The sequence below is a fragment of the Hemicordylus capensis genome, chromosome 4, assembly GCF_027244095.1.
Source record: "Hemicordylus capensis ecotype Gifberg chromosome 4, rHemCap1.1.pri, whole genome shotgun sequence".
NCBI lineage: Eukaryota > Metazoa > Chordata > Lepidosauria > Squamata > Cordylidae > Hemicordylus > Hemicordylus capensis.
This window is the reverse complement of record NC_069660.1, coordinates 60589032-60612742: the sequence shown is the minus strand read 5'-3', so window position 1 is coordinate 60612742 and position 23711 is coordinate 60589032. Positions and strand designations below refer to the sequence as shown.

Sequence of the window (23711 nt, the reverse complement as noted above, 5' to 3'; positions counted from 1 at the left end):
TTCCCATAGTCAGGGAAACATACCAGCGGGGATTCGAACCTGCAACCTCTAACTTGCTATTCAAGTCACTTCCCTGCTGCGCCATTAGGTGGTAAACCAGTACATAGACAATTCAAATATAGACAAGCATACCCCACACAAAGAACTGAGACAATGTCCACGGCAAAATGTCTCAGGCCATTAAGTACTGAAATGCAGTGCAGAGAGGAAAGTTCTAATTGTTGGAATTAGAACTTTTGTCTCTGCACTGCAGTTCAATATCTAATGGCCTGAGAAGCCATTCACATGCAGATTTCCCAGGTGCATTACTAAGTCCATTCCAATGGTCAGAACTTTGCAGTAACTTCGCTAGGCCGGCAAGATGTTCAGCTTGGAAGTAAGTGCAGTGCATTCCTCTTCCACTCCTCAGTTTGGATCCAGACTAGTATCATGGGAAAATAGGATGTCACCTTATACCAAGTGCTGAAGACCATTGGCCCATCTAGGTCAGTACTGTCTCTGCAGCAGGTCTCCAAGGTTTCAGGGAGAAGTCTTTCCCAGCTTTACCTGGAGAATGCAGGGATTGAACCTGGGACCATCTGCATGCAAGGCAGAAGCTCAACCACTGAGCTACAGGCTCATCCCCATCCTTTAGAGTTCCTTCCACTGCCCAAGAGTTACTCTTATGAACACAAGAAAAGAGCCCAACCAGATCAAACTAAAGGTTTATTTAAAGCAGCATCCTGTTGCTTACAGGGGTCAGCCACATGCCTCTGAGAAGCCCATGAAAATGCCCACTGTTACACCCCAGCAACTGGTATTCAGAGGCATGCTACCACTAAACATGGAGGATCTATATGATCATCATGATTAATGCCAATCAATGGCTGAGGGCTACATTTGAATGGTGCAACCTTGTGGGTGGATACAGTTGTGTGGGTCTTTTCCATGGAATCAACACCCTGCTCTGAGTGTGCCAATTCCATGGGTTTGACCCACAGCAATCAGCCCCACATATGGGCTTGTATAATTTTCACACAGCCCCCTTTTACATGGGACAGAAAAGTAGCTCTTGCTCACCCGGAGGTACATTTACTGGGCATCATTTTTTTTCAATTGAGATAGAAGTAAGGCCTTTGTAGAAGCTCTATATGAATGACTCCTCTTGCAGATGATACAAAACTGGGTGGTAACACATCAGAAAACAAGAATACCTTTCAAAATTACCTTGATCAATTGGAATACAGGGCTGAAACTAACAAGATTAACCTTAGTGGAGACAGATGCAAAGTTCTGCATTTAGGGCGGGGGTGGGTGGCTGGGATCAAAACCTGACTTAGCAATAGTGCATGTGAAAAGGATCTCAGGATTTGTTAATCACAAGTTGAACCTGTGTCAGCAATATGATGCAGCTGCAAAACATGAATCTGATTTTAGGATGCATTAATCAAACTATAGTTTCCAAGTCACAAGAAGGACATCAGAGATCTCTCATCTGAGCTCTGCACTTTCAGAGAGGAAGCTGACAAAATTTGCAATGAAGGGCAATGAAGGGCAATGAAGATGGTCATGGGACTGGAAAAGAAGCCTATACGGAGATGCTGAAAGAACTAGGTAAGTTTAGCCTGGAGAAGAGAGTCCATTCCAGAGGTTACTGAGTGCCGCAGCACTCAAGGTTACAGGAGGAGAAGCAGCAATGAAGTCCTGCCCTGGAGCTATCACTCACCCCCTTCTGCCAGGCACACACGGTTATGGTGTTGTTTGTCTGAAGGGAGAAGCTCCATAACCATGATGGGCGGCGTTTCTGGGAGCAGGATGCTGCTCCTCATCTCTGCTGCTGGAACCATGAGCGCTGTGGTGCTCAGTAACGTCTGAACTGGGCTAAGATGACTGTGAGTGAGGCATGATAGCACTCTTCAAATACCTAAAGGGTTGTTGCACAGCAGCTGGCAAAGATTTGCCTTCTGCTGCCCCAGTGGGTGGGGGGGAGGACCAGATCTGGAGGGCTTAAGTTACAAGAGGGCAGATTGTGGTTGAACATTAGGAGAAACATCTTGATACTAAGAGCAATTTGACAATGGAACCAGTTACCTGGGGGGATGGCAGGCTCTTCCTTGCTGGCTTTCTTCTTCAAGTGCAGGCTGGATAGCCATCTATTGATCATTGCTGTAGCTTTGTGATGGTCACCAAGGCCCTCTACAACTCCGTTTCTATAATTCACCATCACTTCTCATGATCTATTACATCACCTGTAGAACACAGTCTAGCACATAATCTGTTTTTGCAACATAAGTTGGACTGACCCATACTTGGTGGCGCTTTACTGTCAGTTTCAATATGGATCAGTATGAGCCACACTGCATTCACATTCACAGCAAATATATGCTACGCACACTCCTTTACGTGCAGCCATCCTTCCCACATGGCACTTAAGTATTCATATTCTATGTTCTATGACAGCACATAGATTCCCCCCCCCACCCCCCACCCCCACTATCAGCTACAATATCTCCTATGGAATTTATTCTGGTTTTCCATCATCCAGTTCTGGTAAGAGGTTATGAGATTAAAATGATGGATTTGTAAAATTCTGGCCAGGTGGCCACTTTAGCAGGAGGAAAGAACCAAGATTTAAATTAATGGTGTGTAGGCAGACCCTGGACCATATATTGCCCACAACCGGCAAGATCCCGTGATCCTTGTTGCTGTCATATTAAATTCCCATTTTGCAAAAGATTCCTAAAACGCCTTGATTCCACTCCTGCCCCCCCCTTAAGACTCTTCTTTAATTAGAGTGTTGTAGCTTTGGGCAAGCTACAAAGTTGCAATTCTAGTTGGCAACTGAAAAGCCTTGCTCCTGCCCTTTAGTGTTGCTGATCTTTGAGGTCCATTCTTCAGGCAAGACCCATAGGAGCTGCCCAAACTGTTACTATATTAGGAATGCCTCCAAAGCAACTCTCAGTACTGATGTTTCCCCATGGATGAACAAGCAGGGGGAAATCACTACCAAAGTAGCTGCACACGTCAGAAAATGGCCAGGACTGAATCATGTGGGCACTGGGCAGAAATACAAATTTGGTTCTGCCATGCACTTCGTCTACAGAATGTAGATTTGGATTCAGGAGGCCAAGGTTCAAATCTACACTGATCCATCTTGCTCACTGGTTGAGCTTGGCTCAGTCAGCCTAGCCTATCTCATCAGGGTTATTGTGAAAATAAAGCCATGGCTGGCCATGAGGGATATAAGAGGGCCCTCCCCACCTGGAATTCTAAATTTACTTAAAGTTCTAATGTTGTTGTTGGTTTTTTAAAAAATCAAACAGATATAAAGGGTATTCACATGTGCATCCTAACCCAGGCTAGGGCCTGGGTTTTTAATCCAGCGTTTAGCCAAGGTTAAGTGAACTTATGGTTCACTTAACCTTGGCTGGTGAACGTCAGGGTGACCACCACCAGGTTAGCTGGGGGGAAGGAGTGGCCGTACCAAGCATGGCGGCTGCTCGAATGAGAGCAGCCACTGCACTCGTGCCCTGGGGCCCCCTGGGATGTGGGAGCAGGTAAGTCCTCCCACTCCCAGCATCTCCCTCTGCACACCACCACTCATGTGGGTGTGCAGTGCAGTGGAGGAGAGGACAGCAACTGTCCTCTGCAGCCTCTCCAGCAAGGTGGTGTGCATGACCTTATACATCCATAAAGCAAGACTTTCTTCACATCTGAAGCCTGATATTTCTGAAGCCTGATATTATCTGCCAAGACAGATAATAGATTCTGTGTAAAAGATGTGAAATACACCCTTGAACCTGGTCTGATTTCTGCTTTAATGCCTGTCTGTCTAGAGTCTTGCATTGTTGAATGGACAAAACAAAGATTTTTGTTAAGGGTTAGCCGTGAAATTGGTAAGACCGTCACCTGTTCGGACATTACATTGTATATACGACATCCATTTGTATGAATGACTGTGTTCCTTTTAAATGTGAACCCGGATATGGGACTCTCAAATGCAGGGTACTGATAAGAAGTGTACTGTTGTACACATGTGGACCACAATGTGTGAATAACTGTAGACATATTCAGACATTATGTTGTGTGAGTGTACATGGGTCTGTACACTCATACATGTTTTTGTGTGTGAACACTGTGCCTGTGCTCATTTTAGAAGTGAACTTGAAAACAAGTCCCCCAAATGCATGGTACACATAGGAAGTATACTGCTGTACCTATGTTCAGTGTAAGATGTGAATGACTGTACCTGTGTATAGATCCATACATGTGTACACTGTACACTTGTACGAGCGTTCAACATAATGTCTGAATAAGGCTTGTATGTGCATATAAATTTGTACATGCATCTAATGTACACAGATTATACATATGTTGAACTCACTAGAACCAGGGAGACTTGAGTTCAAATCCCCATTCAGCCATTCACTGGGCGACTCTGGGCCAGCCACATATCTCTCAGCCTAACCTACCTCACAGGGTTGTTGTGAGGATAAACATAACCATGTACACCTCTCTGGGCTCCTTGGAGGAAGAGTGGGATATAAATGTAACATGTGAAAATGTAAAATATTGTGCAAATAAGGCTTAGATAATGCAGTAAACCCCCTGTATAAGCACAACCAGGTTCTTGTGGCCTATATTATTTCTTTATATCATAATGTAATGGTGTGAGGTGCTGGGGTGTGTGAATGGTATAAAGACTTCAGAGAATCAGGCCAGTACATGTGTTATACTTTGAGCTCATCCTGCCCCAAGCATTATTTCTGCAGATGCCCTCAGCTAAATGAGCCATAAACTGGAAAGGATTAGTATCCTGGAATAGGGAAATTGTGAAAAAAGAGAGAAAAAAGTTCAGCCAAAGCCCTTCAAACCTGTGCTGACTAGAACCCACGATTTCTCACAACCTTTGTGCAGATTATATTACACATCATGGAAAACATGGCCATTATGCACAAGTAACTGCAAAAAAATATATTGGAAGTAGAAACATCCCTATCATTTATTTATCTATTTATGTATTATTATTATTATTTTATTATTATGCATTTATATCCCGCTCTTCCTCCAAGGAGCCCAGAGCGGTGTACTACATACTTCTAATTTTCTCTTTCACAACAACCCTGTGAAGTAGGTTAGGCTGAGAGAGAAGTGACTGGCCCAGAGTCACCCAGCTAGTTTCATGGATGAATGGGGATTTGAACTCGGGTCTCCCTGGTCCTAGTCCAGCACTCTAACCACTATACCACGCTGGCTCTCTCTTATTTATCTATCTGTCTATTTATAACTAACAACAGCTGGCTCCAATTTCCTGATGGCTAGAAAATTATGTCAAAAAATAACAGAGGAGAAAAATGCAACTTGGTGTAAACACATGACATCTTATTAGAAGCTTCTGTATGCAAACACTGTAGATTTTTCCCTTGGGCAGGTTGAGACAACATGGCAAAAGGCAAATCGCCAGTTCTCGAAGCTCATCAGCAAGCCTGACTTCCTGCGTCAGGACGGCTATGTGAACAGCGGGCATTGCATCTGGACCTGACAGTGTCGCATATTCCGCCCTACTTGTGGTTCCAAAACTGACATCCATAATCAAGATTTGAAGCTGGATACAGATGTCGGGTTTGAAATTGCAAGTAAGGTGGAATATGCTGACAAGAGTGGTGGGTTTGAACAACATGCCCAATGTTGGCAATAGTCATCCTGACACCAGAAGTCAGGCTTGCTGCTGGGCTATGGGAACCCCTGCTAACTGAGCAAGCGGAACCTTTTAAAGTGGTGATTCTCTTTATTTAGCAGGGGGAGAGCAACTGGCCCTATCCATCCCCAGCACAGCATCTCTCCTGTGGTTGTTGCTGATGTTTATCTTATCTTTCTTTGTGAGCCCTTTGTGGACAGGGAGCCATACTATCTATCTATCTATCTATCTATCTATCTATCTATCTATCTATCTATCTATCTATCTATCTGAACCGCTTTGGGAACTTCTGTTGAAAAGCGGCATATAAATATTCATCATATTCGTATTCGTAACTGGCAGTTTGCCTTTTGCCACATTGTCTGAACTTGGGTCCTAAATGGCAAAATCAGTCTATATAATTAATTGCCCCTGCTAACTGGGCAGAGAGGCACCTTTTAAAAGTGGTGATTCTCTTTATTTAGCAGAGGGAGAGCAATTGGCCTGCCTCTCTCCACCACCAGCACAGTACCCCTCCAGAGACTGTTGCTGCTGGTGTCTATCTTATGTTTCTAGTTAGACAGGGATCTTCCTTCCTTCCTTCCTTCCTTCCTTCCTTCTCCATGTAAACCACTTTGGAAATTTTTGTTTAAAAGTCGTATATACGTATTTGCTGTGGTGGTTGTAGTTGTAGTTAAATCTGTGCTCCTTGGATTGCAGTACATACAGGATAGAAAACTGGTTGTATCACAGTCACTATGTAAGGAGAATTCCAGGATGCATAGGTGGCTTGTTTCTGGGATGTTCTGTGCTACTGGTGTGATAAGAAAGGGGCAAGAGGTCTCTTCCTTACTAGGTAAGAGCCCAACACCATCAGGTTTGCATACTGAGAATTTATGTATTAATTCCTGGATGATGATGATGATTTTATTTGTTAGCTGCCCCATAACAAATTTTTCTCTGTCTGCTCAATAGCTAGATCTTATTCAGTTATTAGCTCTGCATGCACCTTTTGAAGTGGTTCTTGCTCCCTGTTGGTGGCATACTTGTGCTCTGAATTATTTGGGTTCTCCTGAAGGGCACAATTGGATGGCAGAACCTGCTTTGGGGAGCAGAAGCTCACTTGTTCTTTGGGTCCCCAAATCCTGTGATTTGAGAATTCTTTATGAGCATAGTAATGTTTGTGCCAGCAAAAGATGGCAAATTTGAATAAGCCCAAAGCCTGTGTTCCATTTATTATTCCTCACTTAAGCTCTGTGAAATATGCAGGGGGAGCATGTGCTGTAATTAATGGGGTGGGGTGAGAGGTAATGGGCCTATTGTGTGGTGTGCTTTGCATTTACAAATCCTATCCAAGATGCAGGAATCTGATGGTGCCTCATTAAATACCTCTGTCAGGCTAATTAGGCACGTCCCATCCTTAACAATGGGAAATCATTTTATGGAAATACCATTGGGCAAGGGAAAAGCCCTTTAAATATTATTTCAGGGAAAGTCACTAAGGCAATGAGATAGCAATTAATGATGCCTTTGAAATACTAAATAGCTCCCCACCGCCACCTAAATCGATCAAGGGGGTCTGTGAGTCAAGATTAAATGGAATTCACAACCAGGGCTGTGGCTTGCATTGCACCCCATATCATTTGTCTCTCAATCTGTACAACAGTGTCGGTGCAGACTGACTCTCCCCTTGTGGGAATTCTGCCAACTGCCTTCAGACTCTGACAAAACTATATTGTGGTGACTCACAAATCATTTCACCAGCCCAAGCTCCATTTATTTCAGCAGCGCTTCAGCCTTCTTATGGCTTGAGTTATAAGATTCCATCTCGAGTTATGATTTCAGGCCCAATTTGCGCGACCCCGACATTGGCTTGGAGCATGTGGTGAATGTAAAGTGTGTTAGCACTCCTGCCCATCTGTGAATGGCATCTGATGGCTTCATCCTCCAACACAGGTCAATTTTCAATTCAGGATCAGGTGAGAGGGGAGATTACGATCCTCCTCATACATTTTTCTTGGTGATGAAATGGAACAAACAGACGATCTCTTTGCTTCATGGGATTATGCTGTGAACTCACACCTTGCTTTGGAGTTCAAATGAATTGACCTCAGGTAGACCCATAAAGAGGCCTTTTTTGTGCTCTGATAAACCTGATGTGTGGCGTTTGCTACCTATCACTGTTCTAAATCTAGTCTTTCCAGACACAGGGCCTCTGCAACCATATCTTGCAACATGGGAGCCACTCTTAATTAAAATAAATAAATAATCCTATATGGGTCAAAGCATCTTTCTCCTTGGCCTGGGGCGGTGGGGAGATAGTGCAAAGGAGGACAGCAGGACTCCTGTACCTTTAATGGTTGGGCAGAAGAGGGAATTGTGACACGTGCAGCTTTTCTTTTCCATAAGTAGCAACCTGTGACTGTCATAATTCCCTCTTCTGCATAACTAATAAAAGGTAAATGAGCTCCATCTTCCTATGCACCTGATCTCTCTCTCTCCTGCCGTGTGTGTGTGTGTGTGTGTGTGTGTGAGAGAGAGAGAGAGAGAGAGAGAGAGAGAGAGAGAGAGAGAGAGAGAGAGAGAGATACTACGCTATAAGTGCAAATCATATGAGCATGTGAGGCTGCCTTATACCGAATCAGACCTTTGGTCCATCTATTGGCTATGCCGGCTGGCAGTGCAGTATGGTATTTCCTCAACATAAATTGCATTTTTGCTGGCAGCCTAGCAAAATGTACCTAGGCTAGCCCCTGAGACCTAGGCTAGGTCTCAGGGGCTAGGTCTCAGGGGCACAAAATGTACCTAGGCTAGCCCCTGTTTTTCATTGTCAGCATTGTAGGAAAGAGAGTTTCCTTACAGGAAACTGTGAAATTTCTTGTTCAATTTACATTGTGTTCCCTTTCATTGTATAACCTTTCTTCACCAGACACTGGGTGGTCTCTCTCCTGGCATCGACTTCTGAAATAATAAAAAAATGTAATTCCTTTGCTTGATGGTATTTCCATAAATGCCCCATTTGTGGGTAATTTTCAATCTGTGTTGCCAGTTATGCCTTAGGGACTGCAATGCAGCAATAGATCAGAAAAAGAGGTAGGTGTGTGTGTGTGTGTGTGTGTGAGAGAGAGAGAGAGAGAGAGAGAGAGAGAGCCAGCCAGCCAGCCAGCCAGCCAGCCAGCCAGCCAGCTTCTGGTGAATACTAGAATGGGCGCAGGTAAGAAGGGTATATATGTCAGAAAATTTGGATTATGACCATAATAAAAGCACTGAAGAAACAGAAAAGCAAAACAGAGTCCAGCCAGATGACAGCAGACCACCAAAGCACTTCAGAAACGTGTCGTTAGCAGGAGTTACCCGACTCAACAGGTGCAGGAGTGACTCAAACTGTACTGTACTGAAGCAGCAAACAGAAGCTCTATGCAGTGATAAAGAAGACACAGATGAAACGTGTGAACTTCTCTTCCCGCCCCACCCCCCAAAGCTGTTATTATTCTCCCACAAACCACGGGGAATGTCTTTAATTCAGCTGTTTTAAGGGACTCTCAGCTGCAATGCAGTGCAGGGTAGGATTTCCTATTTGCAATCTTTTATCTCTCCAATATCCCCCCCACCCCATATCATAGAGAAGGAGCTGTGTTCTGATGCCTTTAGTGCAGCTGTCAAGAGGGGCCAAAGGTCTCTTTCTCAGGAGAAGTTCCAGTTGGCTTCCTTGTCAGACAGCAGGGAAACAGGACTGCTGACAGCTGTTGTTCTGGCGGAGGGCGGGGGGATTTGCGAGGAACCATGTGTCATGGCCAAATCAGTTCATATTACCTTATTTATAAATCCTGAACTTGCAGGGTTCTGCCGGCTGTGTGTGAGCAGGCAGGCAGGATAGCGGAGTGTGCAAAAAAGAGGGGAAATGTCAGAAAGCTGTTGTATGTGGCATGGGAATGAATCCTCACACATATTTTTCGTGCTACTTAATACTGGTCAGGAGCTTTTATCCCGTTCCCCACAATGACCCTCTTTGCATAAAGGTCCGCCCTGAGCCATTTTGGAAGGGCGGTATATAAATCAAATCAATCAATCAATCAAATAAATTATAAATAATAACATTCTGCTCTATTATAGAGCAGTTCACACGATCGGTACTTGGATAGGAGGTGCGTCCTACCCAAGTTCCCATTTACCAATGGTGTGTGAGTAGAAAACAAGGAGTGTGTGTGAATGGGTGAGGTGCAATGCTTGTCTGCCAAGTGGCAGCTGAGTCGGAGGGCTGTTCCTCCTGCCTTCACTAGCTGCACTCAGCTCAGTAGTGGCCAATGCAGGCCTCCATTACTGAGCCTCCGGGAAGCCAATCCCCTCTTGGTGGTGCACCCCACAGCGGGTGCTGGGTGATGTGCTGCAGCTTAGAGCAGTGTTCAGGTGCAGCTGTAGCAAAGGTAAGCACCTAATAATTTACACTTAAAGGTGCCTCTCGTCACCTCCTCCGGCGTTACTGGCTCAGCTGCTCAGTAGGACAGAGCCCTCCGACCCAGCTCTGCTTAGCAGATTATCACTTCCCCCACTCATATCTTGTTTTTTATACACACATGATCGGTAAACGAATTAGCCCTCGCACTTGGGTAGGATGCACCTCCTGCTCAAGCACCAATCATGTGAACTGCCCTTATATCTCACAAAGTCTTTGGGTTCTGTATGTATTTCCAGCTGTACAATAACCTTCCCCATCTCTCTATACACCCTATTTGCGGGCATACAGAGCTTTAGGCCTGGCTATACTTGAGCTTCTGGGAATCCCAGCTCAGTTGCTGTTTGTGCTAAAGCACTATCCATTATTTTTGTAGCCTACCATTAAGATCGGCCTTTTGGTGTGATGGATGCCTTCACACGTAATTTATACTCCTCTTGTCAAGAACCACCTGGGTTGAAATAGAAAGCCATACTCTCCATACAGCTGACCCAGACAGCTGATTGTCGAACTGCAACAGTCTTGCCCGTACATAGAGCTCTGAGGAGCTAGGCTGGCCCCGCCCATCTGAATGGTTCACTGGACCTCTCTGGCACAGGAAGGAGAGGCACATAAACACTTCCTATTGTTGGGGTTTTGTGGTTATTTAACAAAGTGCCAAGGAAGCTACCACTCCAGTTTCAGAGTGCAGAGTTTAGTTGTTGCAGCTCTTTAAGAAACACGCATGGAGATCACTGTAAAGCCTAAATTACTTATTGGTGAAATACATTAGGATAGGAAAGACCTAATCCTATCTAAGGGCTACATAATAAACAGGTAGGGAGAGAGATGTTTCCATCTTCTCTCTAGGAGGAAAGGAAGAGGACTGACTCACTACAGGAAGTACCTGCGAAGTCAAAGGAGCCGAAGCAGGGGGTCATAGAGTAGAGGAAAATGGGAAGGTAAGGAAACCCTCACTAACTACAACTCTCAATGCCCTTAATGGTCATCAGGATAGTTGGTGCAAAAGGTCAGTGTACTGGAAAGCCATCTCCAACACCTATTTAGAGCAGGGCAAAGCCTTACTCCAAACATCATGGTATCTTCTTGATCCTGGTGTGTCATTGTTTGTGACTTACGGGTTGGCTGTGGCCTTTACTTGTCTCCTGACCCTAGTTTGCTCAGCTTTGACCCCTGCCTTAGCTCTTACTTGTGGTTTGTCTTCTGTTCCTGGATTGTCTGCATAGCTTTGACCCCTGGCTTGCCTCTTGACCCCTTTTGTTCTCGTTTCTGTTTCTCTGCTTGGCCTTCCTTGTCCTGACTTTAGAGTATCCTGTAGCAGCTGCACATGACGCAGACATGACACTTCCATCTTCACCGCTGAAAAGCCCACTTCCAGACAGCAATAAAAAGCAGAACTGTGCTTTTCTAAGTGCAGTTTCCACACTTACAGCAGGAATGCATGCTCTGTCGATACTAAGAAGGGTCCTGGCCTGATTTTCTATCACCTGCTGGCCAGCTCTGCTTTCTGTGAAGAATTACCATTTGCCATCCATCCACTTTTCTACTAGAAAAGTAGAAATCAGTTCTTCATGGAGAGGAATTGTTGGCCACAGATGGTTCTGAGAGAATTGTGCTAGGTCCCTGTTCTGCATCTGGTCAGAGCGTGGATTCCCGCTGCTTAAGACTCCAGAAGTGTGCAGAAAGAGAATGAAATCATGCTTTTATTGCTGTCTGGAAGAGCCCAAAGTGCCTGAAGACTCTCCTGGTACTTTTAGCAGATCTACTGTTGGTTCCTTTTCTTGTAGCTTTTCTTTTCAATTCTCCCTTTTCAAAAATAGATTTTAAATGGTAAGTGGCAGAGACCATCTTCCATAAATTTGTACACACTTTGCTTAAAGCTATCTTGAGGTTTAAATTATGCATCTGATTCTTTCTTCTACGCTGGGCAGGCTATTAGTCTGAGTGAAAGAGGGGCTGCTTAATTCTTTTTCCTCCAGTATTTTCCAGTTCAATTTCCCTCCCAAAGCTGCTTTTTTCACCTGCAGAGGGGAAGAAATAATATCTCCGTATCTTCACTGTGGATGAAAAAAACTGCTTGAGAAAGATTATTGTGAGCGGATAAATGACCTGTCCTTGCCTGTCCTTTTGCTCAAACTTCTGGCCTGTCCAGGATGCTTTGGGTTTAAAAAAGAAGAAGTCAAGGAAAGTATCTAGTGGGCATCACCATATTTTGATTTGCATCCACATTTTTCTTTGTATGAAGTACGCACACGCAACAAGAAGGCATAGGTTAATATTCTACTACGGAGAGGTTTCATGTGCACAAAGTTAGCTCAAATCAATCAAACTGAATTTGAAACCATTGAATAGAGTGGATATTCACTCAAATTGATTTGATTTAACCCAAAGTCAAATGAAGTTTAATCAAATGAAGTTGATTTAACCCAAAGTCAAATTGAATCTGGTCAAATTCAACCAAATTCGAGTCAACTTTGGGCAAATCCAAATCAATTTGGGTGGGTCTCCATTTTATTCAATGTTTTCCAATTTGAATGGTTCAAATTCAATTCAAATTCAAACAGATTCAAGCAAATTTCATGCACATCCCTACTGCTGGCACCAATAGTTATTGTGGAAATAATGCCTACTTAAAACAATTTGTCGAGTGGGAAATGAGAAGACAAAAATGATTCCAGTTTCTGAGGAAAAAAGAGAAAGTATGTGTTTCTATGCCCACTGTAGATCCTTTGCCAGCTTTTAATTCCTTGTATGGGCAAAAAATAGTGCTTGTCTTGTGCCTATGTTTAATTCATTTGCAGGAAGGAAAAAACCCAGATATAGTTTTGTGATGGCTCTTTCAACCAGCTTGTTTGTCTTAGGGAGCTAAAACAGGAATATAACTTCATTAGACAGCACTAACATTTATATTTTTACTTTTCTGCCTCTCCTATAAGTTAACAAAGCTGGGAATAGTGGATTAGCAGCACAGTCCTGCTTTGTTGAAGACAACTGAGATGAAAAATACTGAATAACAAAAAATATAGCAGCAAGCCCTGGAGAAAAATCTCAGGGAACTTTCATACCTAAAAAAGAAACATAAGTCAAGCTGATTTCTGTTACAACTTTTTAAAGTATGTTTGTTATACTCACTCATATATACCTTTCCTGAGCATACAACTTTATTAACTTCTGTCAGACCTGTGTCTTGACTGATCAATCTGTTCCAATGGCAGAAGACTGATACATGCACAAAGCTCTCTCTGCCTGAAGTAGGTACCCAACATATTCCAATGAAGGGAGCTTAGTATAACCATGTATGTGTTCATTTGCAAGAGCAGATCTGCTTCACTCACTGAAATGAATATGGGACCTTTGTGTATGAGAGTCGAGATGCCCATGCCCATGTCAGCACAGCCAAATGCTGGATCATAGCAAGGGTAAGCTAGTGAATGAATGTGGTTATTACAGTGGGTAACATGCTGCTTTTGTGCAAACTTACACAAGAGTAACACAACTGTTTCCCAGTGGGCTTACTCTTGCATAATGCAACTTGCACAAATGCAGTTACTAGCATGATGTACGCTTCCACAGTACATCAGCCAGTGAAGTTGTTCTTATGACCAGCCCAGGCAGGGTTAGGCTGGTCAGGAGAAGCGATAGGATGTTCCTGGAACCCTCCACTCTCCACCCACCTAAACCTCTTGACTAACCTGTCTGTTAGCCTATGTTGAGGGTGCACTTTCACCCTTAACCTGGCTACTGGGTATTGTGTTTCTCCTTGGGGCTGAATTCAGAAGAAACACAGCGATGGGCATACAGAGTGCCCGTCTGAGAGGGGAATCCACAATGCAACACACATGCTGAGTGTTGCATTGTGGGATGCCTGGAGGCCAGAACAACAAGTTCCGACCCCAGATCCCTCCGCCCTTCTCCGAGCAGGGCTGCTGAACGAAGACGACCTACTTGGTCATTGGGGGTGGGGGGAGGTAAGTTGAAAGCAGCCTTCCCCCCGCCCTCCCCACCTGCCAGGGGCAATTGTGAGAATTGCCCGTGTCTCCAAATATGGACTCATTCTGAGACAAAGCCAATTCATGGACCAATTTCTACATAATTGTTATATGGTAGAGTTGGGTTCTGTTTTTGGCAAGGCATCCATTCTAACAAAGAGTCTGGCAGCCTGTGTCAAGGCAGCGGCTTACCACGCCTTGGAAATGCTTTGAAATGTGGGTTGCTCTTGATGTGTGTTGCAGCACTAACAAGACTGGACGCTATGCCAAAAATGCCAGTGCTAAAAGCTTCGTTGTGTAGCTGCTACAATAAAAACCCGTTGTGTAGTCAGGTGCAGAGTTCCGTACTTTACCTGTGTAGTGAATATTACAGTATCCAAAAGGATAGATGTCATAATACACTCCCCATGCCCTTTGAAGTTCCCTCCCTGGCATATCCAAGATGGGGCTGAGCGAGATTCCTGTCTGCAACCTTGGAGAAGCCGCTGCCAGTCTGTGTAGACAATACTGAGCTAGATGGACCAATGGTCTGACTCAGTATATGGCAGCTTCCTATGTTCCTATGTAAGTGTGGCTCAACCTGCAGCTGTAGCTTTGACAGCACTTCAAAGTTCATACGCTGCAGTTGAAAGGGACACAATGTAAGCTCTGAATGCACAGGGAGACTTCTCCTTCTGCAAACAGCCCTCAGTCTATCAGAAGGTAGTCCTGAAAGTTAAGGGAAGTTGTGGAGCTGAGGAAGGAACAGAAAAACTGATGTCCCACTGAGCACAAGAGAGAGCTTCTATGATCATAGGTGGCCTCCTTGAATCAGTCATAGTTCACAGATACTCCAAATGCATATTACCTTGTTTTTGTTTGTCGATGCTGTTGTTGTTAAAGTATTTAGATGAGTGCAAAAACAAATCAAAACAAAAAGGTGGGGGAGGAGCAACCCTGTGGAAGCTACAGTTTGCAGGTATTTCTTTATACTGCCAATCGTAAAATTCATTATTGTGAAAGGAAGCATAATATACAGGATTACAATGGATCTGATGCCACATTTCTCTTCATTTCAAGGAGTTTCCGGAATATAACTGTAGCTGTCTGTGTTGCTGTCTAGAACACCTGTGAAGAAGGGCAAAGCCCATCCCATTTACAGGTGGGGAACACAGTTCTGGAGAAGTTTCAGGTAGGCAGAGGTGCAGGAATTCAGTACCAATTCAAATGTGCAAAGTCAAGTGGTTACTTACACATGTGAAACCACCACCTCAAATGCAACACATTCCAATGGAGGCAATTCACATTCAACTGTGGGACATCAAGTGCTGGGCAATCATGTGAGGATCGAGTGGTATGGGAAATAGTTGAGACCAAGAAGAACGTTCAAAACTGGGGTGTGGCAATTGACATCTAATGGCAAGAATATCCAGAACTAAATTAGTTCAAGACAAAGCATTCCAAAGTGAAAGTCCAGATTGTTGAAGGCAGTCTCCATTGTGGAAACTTTTCCATCATTCTCTGAATCCTGAACTTCTCATTGGCCAGGAGAGGAGAGTGGGATACGCTGAGTTGCTGTAGCATAGTGGCAAAGATACTGAGCTGTGCATCAAGACTTCCCTGGTTTGAATCTCGCCTCTATCAAGAACTCACTAAGTAGCCTTAGGCAAGCTGCTTGTGCTCAGCCTCAGCTGTAATACTGAGATAATAATACCTACCTACCAGGGTTATTATAAGGATTGCATCAAGATGATTCATGTAAAGTGCCTTGCAAACTCAAAAAGTGATAAACAAATGCTTATTATTAAAATATATGGAATACAGGCCTGTTCCAATAAAGTAGTGTCATGGTCCTTCTTTATTACACTTATATCCCACTTTTCCTCAATGTTGCAGCTCTAAGAGGTGTATATGGGTATCCCAGGAAATCTCCCACCCAGGCACTGCTCAGTTTAGCTTTAGCCAGGTGGCTGCCTCATGTGCCACTTCAGCTCACTTAAAAATACAGAAAACACTATGAGGCTATGCTCATGACCAACAGGGCGGTTGGGAAGGCAGGGTTTCACCTACCTTCTCCCCAGTCGACCAAAAATTCCTGCTGGGCGTGCAGACCAGCATGCAGCGCGGATCTCTGGAGGCCTGGACAATGCGTCCCGGCCTTCAGGTATCCCACAATGCATTGTGTGATGAGCACGGTGCATTGGGGGATACCCCCATGTGACGGGCGCTCTAAAAGCCCATCTCTAGCTGTGCTTAGGCTGTAAGCAGCCCAAGTTAGCACATGATCCTGGCAGCCGGGTTAAGGGCACACTTGCTCCCTTAACCTTGGTGAAAGGCCGGGCTTGGAAGTTGGGTTTGGCTGGGTGGGAGTGCTGGGATTTGAATGTATCTCGGTGCTCCACACAAGCAGCCTAGCTCGTGAGAACAGCCTTACTATTTTCTATGATGTTTGCTCTGCCTACAGAACTGAATTAAAATTGTTCCACAGGTTTCCCATGGTGTACAAACAGTCCCACCAAATCAATTTGGAGACAGGGACATCACTTTATTAATACACTCTTGGAGAGCTGACCACTGAAGAGCTAATTCTCAGAAGACTAAATGCATACAAACAAGAAATGCAAACTGAAACAACACAACTAGGGAAAAGTCTATTGCAACTTGGGATCTCAGTGTGGCATCAGAGTTTAAGGCTTTGAGGACAAAATGAAGAGGTGAAGAGCTTCTGGGAACCTCAAAGTTGCACCATTGAGATGGCTACTTACTACATAGCACTCTTTAGACACATTCTAGTACAGTAAAGACCATGATGGGTAACTAGAGATCACATCTTAGAAAAAGAACAGTCAAAATGCATTGTGGTGATTGGCCATACCAACTTCACTCAGCCACTGGTTTAAGTCCCACAGTCTCTCTGTTCTTACAAATTTATGACTCACTCTTAATTTAACTATCAAGTGCTTATTCATTTGCCTGGTGCATAATCCAGGATTTAGTGCACAAAAGGAAAAGCAGAGTGTAAAAAAAACACACACGCACACACACATTTAGACCTAAAATTGTGTTGCTACCTGAATTAGAATATGCAGCTACCTGAATGTTTGGCAAACTTGAAGCCTCTATTACTGGAAGGACAAAGGAACAGGCTAATAAGACATGCCTTTGATTTCCAAACTGAAGGATTCTCACAAGCACCAGCTGTGGAGAACTTCTGCATACAATCTGGCTTCTTTTCTTAAAACGGTTCTTCTAGAAGCTGTGCTTGTAGAAGTGATCTGTGTCAACTTAAATTTCAAGGAGATCATCTCCTTCTCCTTCCCTCACCTAATCCATGAATGGCAGATATCTCTATCGTCTTTTCCACTGGTTTATCTTTTAGCTGGGATTGAACAGTTTTGGCAAAGAAGAGAACAAGTGTTGGACTTCAGACCCATACAGCTGTGTTAAAATCAAACCCTGACTGATTGTGGTCTATTGTATTGTGGATCTTCTTGGCACAATGTTTGCTCTTGGCCTTGCTTGATTCCTTCTTTTGGCACCTTTCTGCTTTGTCATGAGAGTTTGGTGTGTTCCCATGGACAGGGAAGTAAAAGGTCCCCTTCTGTTTGTTTACTTTTTTGGGTCTCTTTAAGATTTCAGCCTCTTTGTCTTCCGTGGGCAGCCAGCAAGGCTTCTCCTTGAGCAATCTGTCACGATCTGGCCGGACGCTCCTCAAGAACTTCTTGAATATGTTCGCAGTGAGAGAAAACTTTTTGTAGAACTCTTGCGATTTACTGCCTGACAAGGACGTCTCCTTCTCTCCTTTTTTGTCTATCTCAGGCAAATCCAACCAGTTCTCAACCAAATCAGCGAATATATTGTCACCCAGGACCAGAGGCTGTCGATTCCTGCTCTGAGACATCAGTGAAGAAGTCCAGTCATTGGTCTCATCAGAGAACTGGCATTCTCTGCACCCTGACTTGCTCTCAGACAAGCTGCTTGTGTCTTGGGAAAACCAGCTTCTAGCCATGTGCTCACTGGAAGACTCAAATGTCCTTGGTGAATGGTACTCTGCTGTGCTCACGGTTGACGAAGGCCCACTGCCATGATAGTAGTCCTCACTGCTTATGCTACTAATGGATGAAGCCATGTCCCCATGGCTACTATCTGGCAAAGTAATGTGGTAAAATGGGTGGGTGGACTGTGACACCGGAGAGGAGCACAAAAATGCTGAAGAGCTGCAGTCCTCTAAAGAACTCTTTGTCAGCAGTTTCTCATTTCTCCAGCCAGCTTCATGCCTGGGCCTTGGCACCTCTTGACTGCTTTGACAATACTGATGCTGGCCAATTCCTGAAACCTGGTTTTGGCTGCTTGAAATCTCCAGCTGTTCCAAGGCTGTCTGGACCTGGAGGAGCTTCAGCTCTTGCAGAGCACCCATCATGCAGTTCATCTGTTCATGCAGCCCGTCCCCAACCTCTTTCATGGATACCTGTTGGGAGGGAAAAAAATGTTACTGAATGAGTGCAGGAGAGGAGGAGGAAGGAGCGGGATACAGGCAGGTTTCACGGAAATAACAGAAAGAGAAGTGAACTCTGTTCTCTTCCACTCATATATTATACAACAGAGTGGATTTCCTTTCAATTTTTTTTTAAAGATTGACAGTCATAAACATTTAATTATATGTTTCTAGTCATAGATCATGATTTTATTTTTAAAACATTAGTTTGTTTTAGAAGCAGGAAAATAATATAAATAAAACATATCTGAAATGATTTAATTGCTTTATTCTGTCTTTCAGGATTTGATTGCATTAGAAAAGTAAGTGTTCATCATTGTTAAATATGTGCAAAACATCACATTTTAGTACTACAAAAGCCCTATTCAGACATTACATTGTGTGAGTGTACAGGTGTTTGTACACATTTACATGATTTGGGAGCTGATAGTTTGGATCTGTGGGCCCCAGCACATAAACACACATTTTATCCCCTTCCTGATACACTAGAGCATCTTTCCCCAATCACGTGAGGGGTGGTTGGTTTGAACTGTACACTTTGGCTGAACTGCCTTCCCCATTCAATTAGGCACCTTGGTGCACTGGAAAGGAGAAAGGGCCTGCACACTCATGTCCTTATCATGTATGCTAAGGTAGGCAGAGGAAGTATCATCCAAAGTGGCCCTCTGTGTGAATGACTGTGTTTGTTTAAAATGTGAACCTGGGTACAGGTTTCCTTAAATGCAGGATACAGACAGGAACAGTGTTCCCTCTAACAAGGATTTCCAGATGTTGTTCACTACAACTCCCAGCATCCCCAGCTGCAGTGGCCTTTGGCTGGAGACTATGGGAGCCGTAGTCAACAACTTCTGGGAATTCTTGTTAGAGGAAACACTGGACAGAAGTTGTACTAACGTGCATGCGGTGAATATAACAAGTGACCTGCATGTACATACAGATCTGTCTGTGTGCACACCATACATAGATTGTACATGCATTCAACATAATGTGAACAGGGCTAAAGATTCACTCATAAGAACTATTCCAGATGAGTAAGTAGCACATAGTCCTGCTCAGAGGTCTGCCCAAGTCCCTACAGAACTGAGACACACAATCTTTTCCTTTGTTTCAGATCATGCATACATTTGACCAAACATCAGATTTGGAAGACACAAAAGTACCCTTGAAAAAATTAATCCTATGATGTCATTACTCCATAACATTGGCTGGACTTCATCCCTTCAAACTGCAACCGTATATGATTAAATGTCCCACCATAATTAAATTCCTGTCCACAGAAACTAGCAGCTTTCTCCCTCCTGTCTAGTTTTCTATGTGCAGAACATATTTTGTAGGGGGGAGTATTCAGTAGTGTGAGGTTCCTCCTGAAATCTGAAGTGGCTTAACTGCTGCTCAACGAAGCCATAACTTTGGGTTTTTAAAAACGCTGTCAGGCCAAGAAGTGATAGAAACGTAGAATCAAATTTGAAATTAATAGAATTAAAATTCCTTAAAAAGTAGACGCCGCTTCTATATATTGCTTCCAAGCTAGACACACCAGTAGCATGCCTTTTTCATTAGCCACATACCATGCTAAACATGTCAGTCATTTTCTCTAGCTTCTAAATTCTCCACTCTGCCCTTTCACCATATACTTTCTCCTATGGAGGAACCAGATCCCATTCCCAAAGCGGCATCATGAAACAAATGGGCCATGATTCCTAACAGCTGCCGCTGCTCACTCTTCTCTCTCAGTTGCAGGGCTAAAGAAAAAGAAGGAACCCTGTGATAGGTTGAGGTCTGCAGCCAGGTCCACAAAGACACAGAAAAACCTCTATCTGTTATCACCACACTCTGTTCAAACACTCACTGCCATCTCTTTTGGAGCTCTTATTCTGCAGCTGTCCCTTTAACACCTGTGTGCCTGGCTGCTAACTACATCCCCCTGCATTATCTGCTATCATTTCGCTACATTACCTCGGCTTCCTGCCGTTCACGGTTTCCTTGGGAGCAGAGACTGGAAAATCTCACCAGATCAAAAAGGCTCCTGTTCTGCAGGAAACCATACTACGAAAACTACGGCATGCAACTACAAGCGTGTGCAAAAGCCTCTCCAAATACTAAGGTTCAAAATCAGATATAGGGGGAAAAACAACAACAGCTGAAGTCAAAGCAGAAACCAATCTGCCTGCCAAAGGGAGATCTAATAGCTGTCAGCTTTAAACAGAGGGTTTCCCTAACTTCTGATTGCATTTACAAGCCTCTGTTCTTGGCTAGTTTCTAGGAAACTCCAAAGAAAGCGGTATCAACTTCTGCATAAGTAACAGCCATATTCCTATAATAGAACTGCTCTTATGTTACCCATATTTAGAGCCTCCTGGGGGCCCATCTGTTCACTAAGCCTCAGAGAAAACTATCACCTTACCTCTTTCCAGATTTGCTGTAATGCCTCTCCTCCTAACCTTCCTCGCCTTATTAATGGAAGCCCCTTTTTATCTGGGGCTTTGCAAAGCTGGCTTTGGAAACAGCTTGGACCCTCATTGGACACTTCCCATCAAATCCCCTCGCAGGCCAAGTGGTGTAATCAAGCAACGATGAGTGACAAAGGGTCCTGCAGTAATGACTGGGGCTGATCAGAAAGTCAGCATATGCTGGATGGCTGTGCTGTTCACTTCATTGATTCAATTAACTCCCCCATTTGGGGGAAGGGGAGGGGTATAATCACAATGCATGCCTCATGTGACAAGGACCTATTAGGAATTATTAATATTTCAGAGGTGCTCATTCCCAGCTTCCCATCTCAAGAGAGCACAACAATAACAAAGGAGCACAAGTCCAAGTGTCTGGCCGCCCAGTGGTCAGGCTCTGGCACTCGCATCACAGTGGCCTGGGTTCAATTCCCATGCAGGGAAAATGTCCTTCCTTCCATTTTTCTAGAGGGACAGTAGCGGAGGGAGAGAGCGCATGCTTTGCATGTATAATTTATATGGCCTCCGATTTTACTCATGACACGTTCAGTTGAAATATCTTAGGTAGCAGGGCTGGGGGAAATATTTTTACTTGAGGTCTTGGAGAGAGATTGCCTGTCAGGGCAGGCAGTCCTGAGCCACAGACCAGTGTTTGGGTTCAGTATTGAGTTATTCTTCACGGCTCACACACAGCAGCGCTCTTCCCCCTGGACTTCCAGGCCAAAGCCCAGGGCCTCCAGACCTTAAAATGGTAGTGTATATGCTGGTGACCTCCATGCTTGAGTACTGTAATACACCCTACGTGGGGCTGCCTTTGTACATAGTTCGGAAACTACAACTGGTACAGAATGTGGTCTCTGGGACAGTGCAACCTAATCTCACCTCCCTCAGGTGACCCAGAAGGATACCATGGTCAATGGTATCAAATGCACTGGCTGCCAATGAGGCGGTTCCCACGATCAGTGGGAGCCGCCTAGAGACGGTTTGCGGGGAGAGTGGGCTGAGCCCACTCTCCCCGCAGTCAGTCTGCTCCGGGTGGCCGCAGCAGTTGCCCACATGACTGCCTGCTCTGTCATGGAGCCGGCGGGGGTTTGGGAGTTTGGGGGCTGCATGGCTCCCGGAAGCTCCAGCATGCCCTGCGCAAGTGCGCAGGGCATGCTGGATAGACCCCCAAGCTGGGAGGCTGCTTTTCAGTTTCCCAGTTGGGGGTCTGCTTGTGAGTTGCCGCACCGTGCAGCCGCGCCAACACACAATTTAAAAAACCAGGTTTGCAGAGTGCTCGCTCCGCAAACCCGGTTTAAAGGCAGGGGTAGTTTAGCGGGTTACCCGCTTAGGAACCACCGGGCTCACAGCCGAGCCTGGTGGTTCTCATGATGGGAGGAAATCAGGCTAGCCTCCACTAGCCCAATTTTCTCCCATCGTGTGAATAGCCTCAATATGTTTCTGGGTAAAAAACAAAGCGCTGGTTATTACCTATAAAGCCCTTAATGGCTTGGGACCAGGTTATTTAAGAGAGCACCTCCTTTGTCATGAACCCTCCCACCGTTTACAATCTTGTGGAGAAATCTGGTTACGGTTGCCACCAGCTTGTCTGGTGCTGACTTGGGACTGAGCTTTCTCTGTGGCTGCCCCAGGGTTTTAGAATATTCTCTCTGCTGAAATAAGAGCATCTCCTTCTCTGTTTGTTTCAGGAAGACCCTCAGGACTTTCCTGTTCTCACAAGCTTTTAGTTAGAATTTTAATAATTGTAATAGTTTGTTTTATATTATTTTTATCATGTGTTATGTATTTTAATCTGTGATTTTAATGTTGAGATTTGTGCACCACCCAGAGATTTACATATCAGGCGGTATAAAAATATGATGAATGAATAAATGAATGAATGCCACTGAGAGATCCAAAAGGATCCGCAGAGTCACACTCCCTCTGTCAATACCTAATTGGAGTTCATCCATCAGGCCAACCAAGGCAGTCTCAACCCCATAGCCGCCCAAAAGCCAGTCTGAAATGGGTCTAGATCAGGGCTGCGCAATTTTGGCCCGCCAGATGTTTTTGTATGTCCAAAAATATACTCCCATAATACCCAACCACTGTGGTAATAGTCAAGGATTATGGGAGTTATAGGCCAACATCTGCAGGAGGGCCAAAGCTGAACAGCCCTGGTCTAGCTAATCAGTTTCCTCCAGGACTGTCTGGAGCTGAGTGATGAGAGACTTTGTCCGTGAAAAGATCTTAAAAGCATCACAGTGCATAACCAATGGATTTGAATTCAAGGTGAAGGGGACTCATATTAGCCCTCTCACAACCCTAGACAACTCTGCTGGACGTGAATTTGTGAATGCAATGCAGGTGGAAAAGAATCACTTCTTTGCCATGCGTATTGCTAGAGCATGGATTTTTAGATGTGCTCTATGTTGTAACCTGTCGGATTCGAATCAGTATATTACTGGTGGAAACCAGATAAAACTATGACAGAGATATCAACTGAACAACAGAATAGTTCGTTTAAGGGATCAAAGACCAGACCAAGTAAAGTGTTAGCAACAGCTGCAATCTTATGGACCCTTACCTAGAAATAAGTCCCAATGAATACAACGGACTTCCGAGTACATGTCTGCAGGAATGCGCTGCATATCAAGTTTTTAAATACAAATTTATGGTGGTTTATTATATAATCTCAGACACAGTCTGC

The 23711-nt window shown here is 44.4% G+C and overlaps 1 protein-coding gene and 1 long non-coding RNA gene across 4 annotated transcripts in view; one reads left to right on the top strand and one right to left on the bottom strand.

The window, feature by feature from the left end:
• Nucleotides 1-1348: 1348 nt before the first annotated feature.
• Nucleotides 1349-18828, top strand: LOC128325313 (uncharacterized). The gene is made up of 2 exons (XR_008307374.1): nt 1349-1593; nt 17897-18828. It is a non-coding gene; the product is annotated as an uncharacterized LOC128325313 (long non-coding RNA).
• The window catches only part of INKA2 (inka box actin regulator 2), a 46769-nt gene continuing 39659 nt past the window's right edge, over nt 16602-23711 (bottom strand). For 2 of the 3 annotated variants that reach the window (XM_053250965.1, XM_053250967.1), the window contains exon 2: nt 16602-18545. In XM_053250965.1, coding sequence (XP_053106940.1) covers nt 17502-18545 — 1044 coding nt within the window. In that variant the 3' untranslated portion in view covers nt 16602-17501. Of the gene's footprint in view, nt 18546-20528; nt 20787-23711 lie in introns of those variants that run through there. The other variant, XM_053250966.1, reaches the window with a different exon arrangement.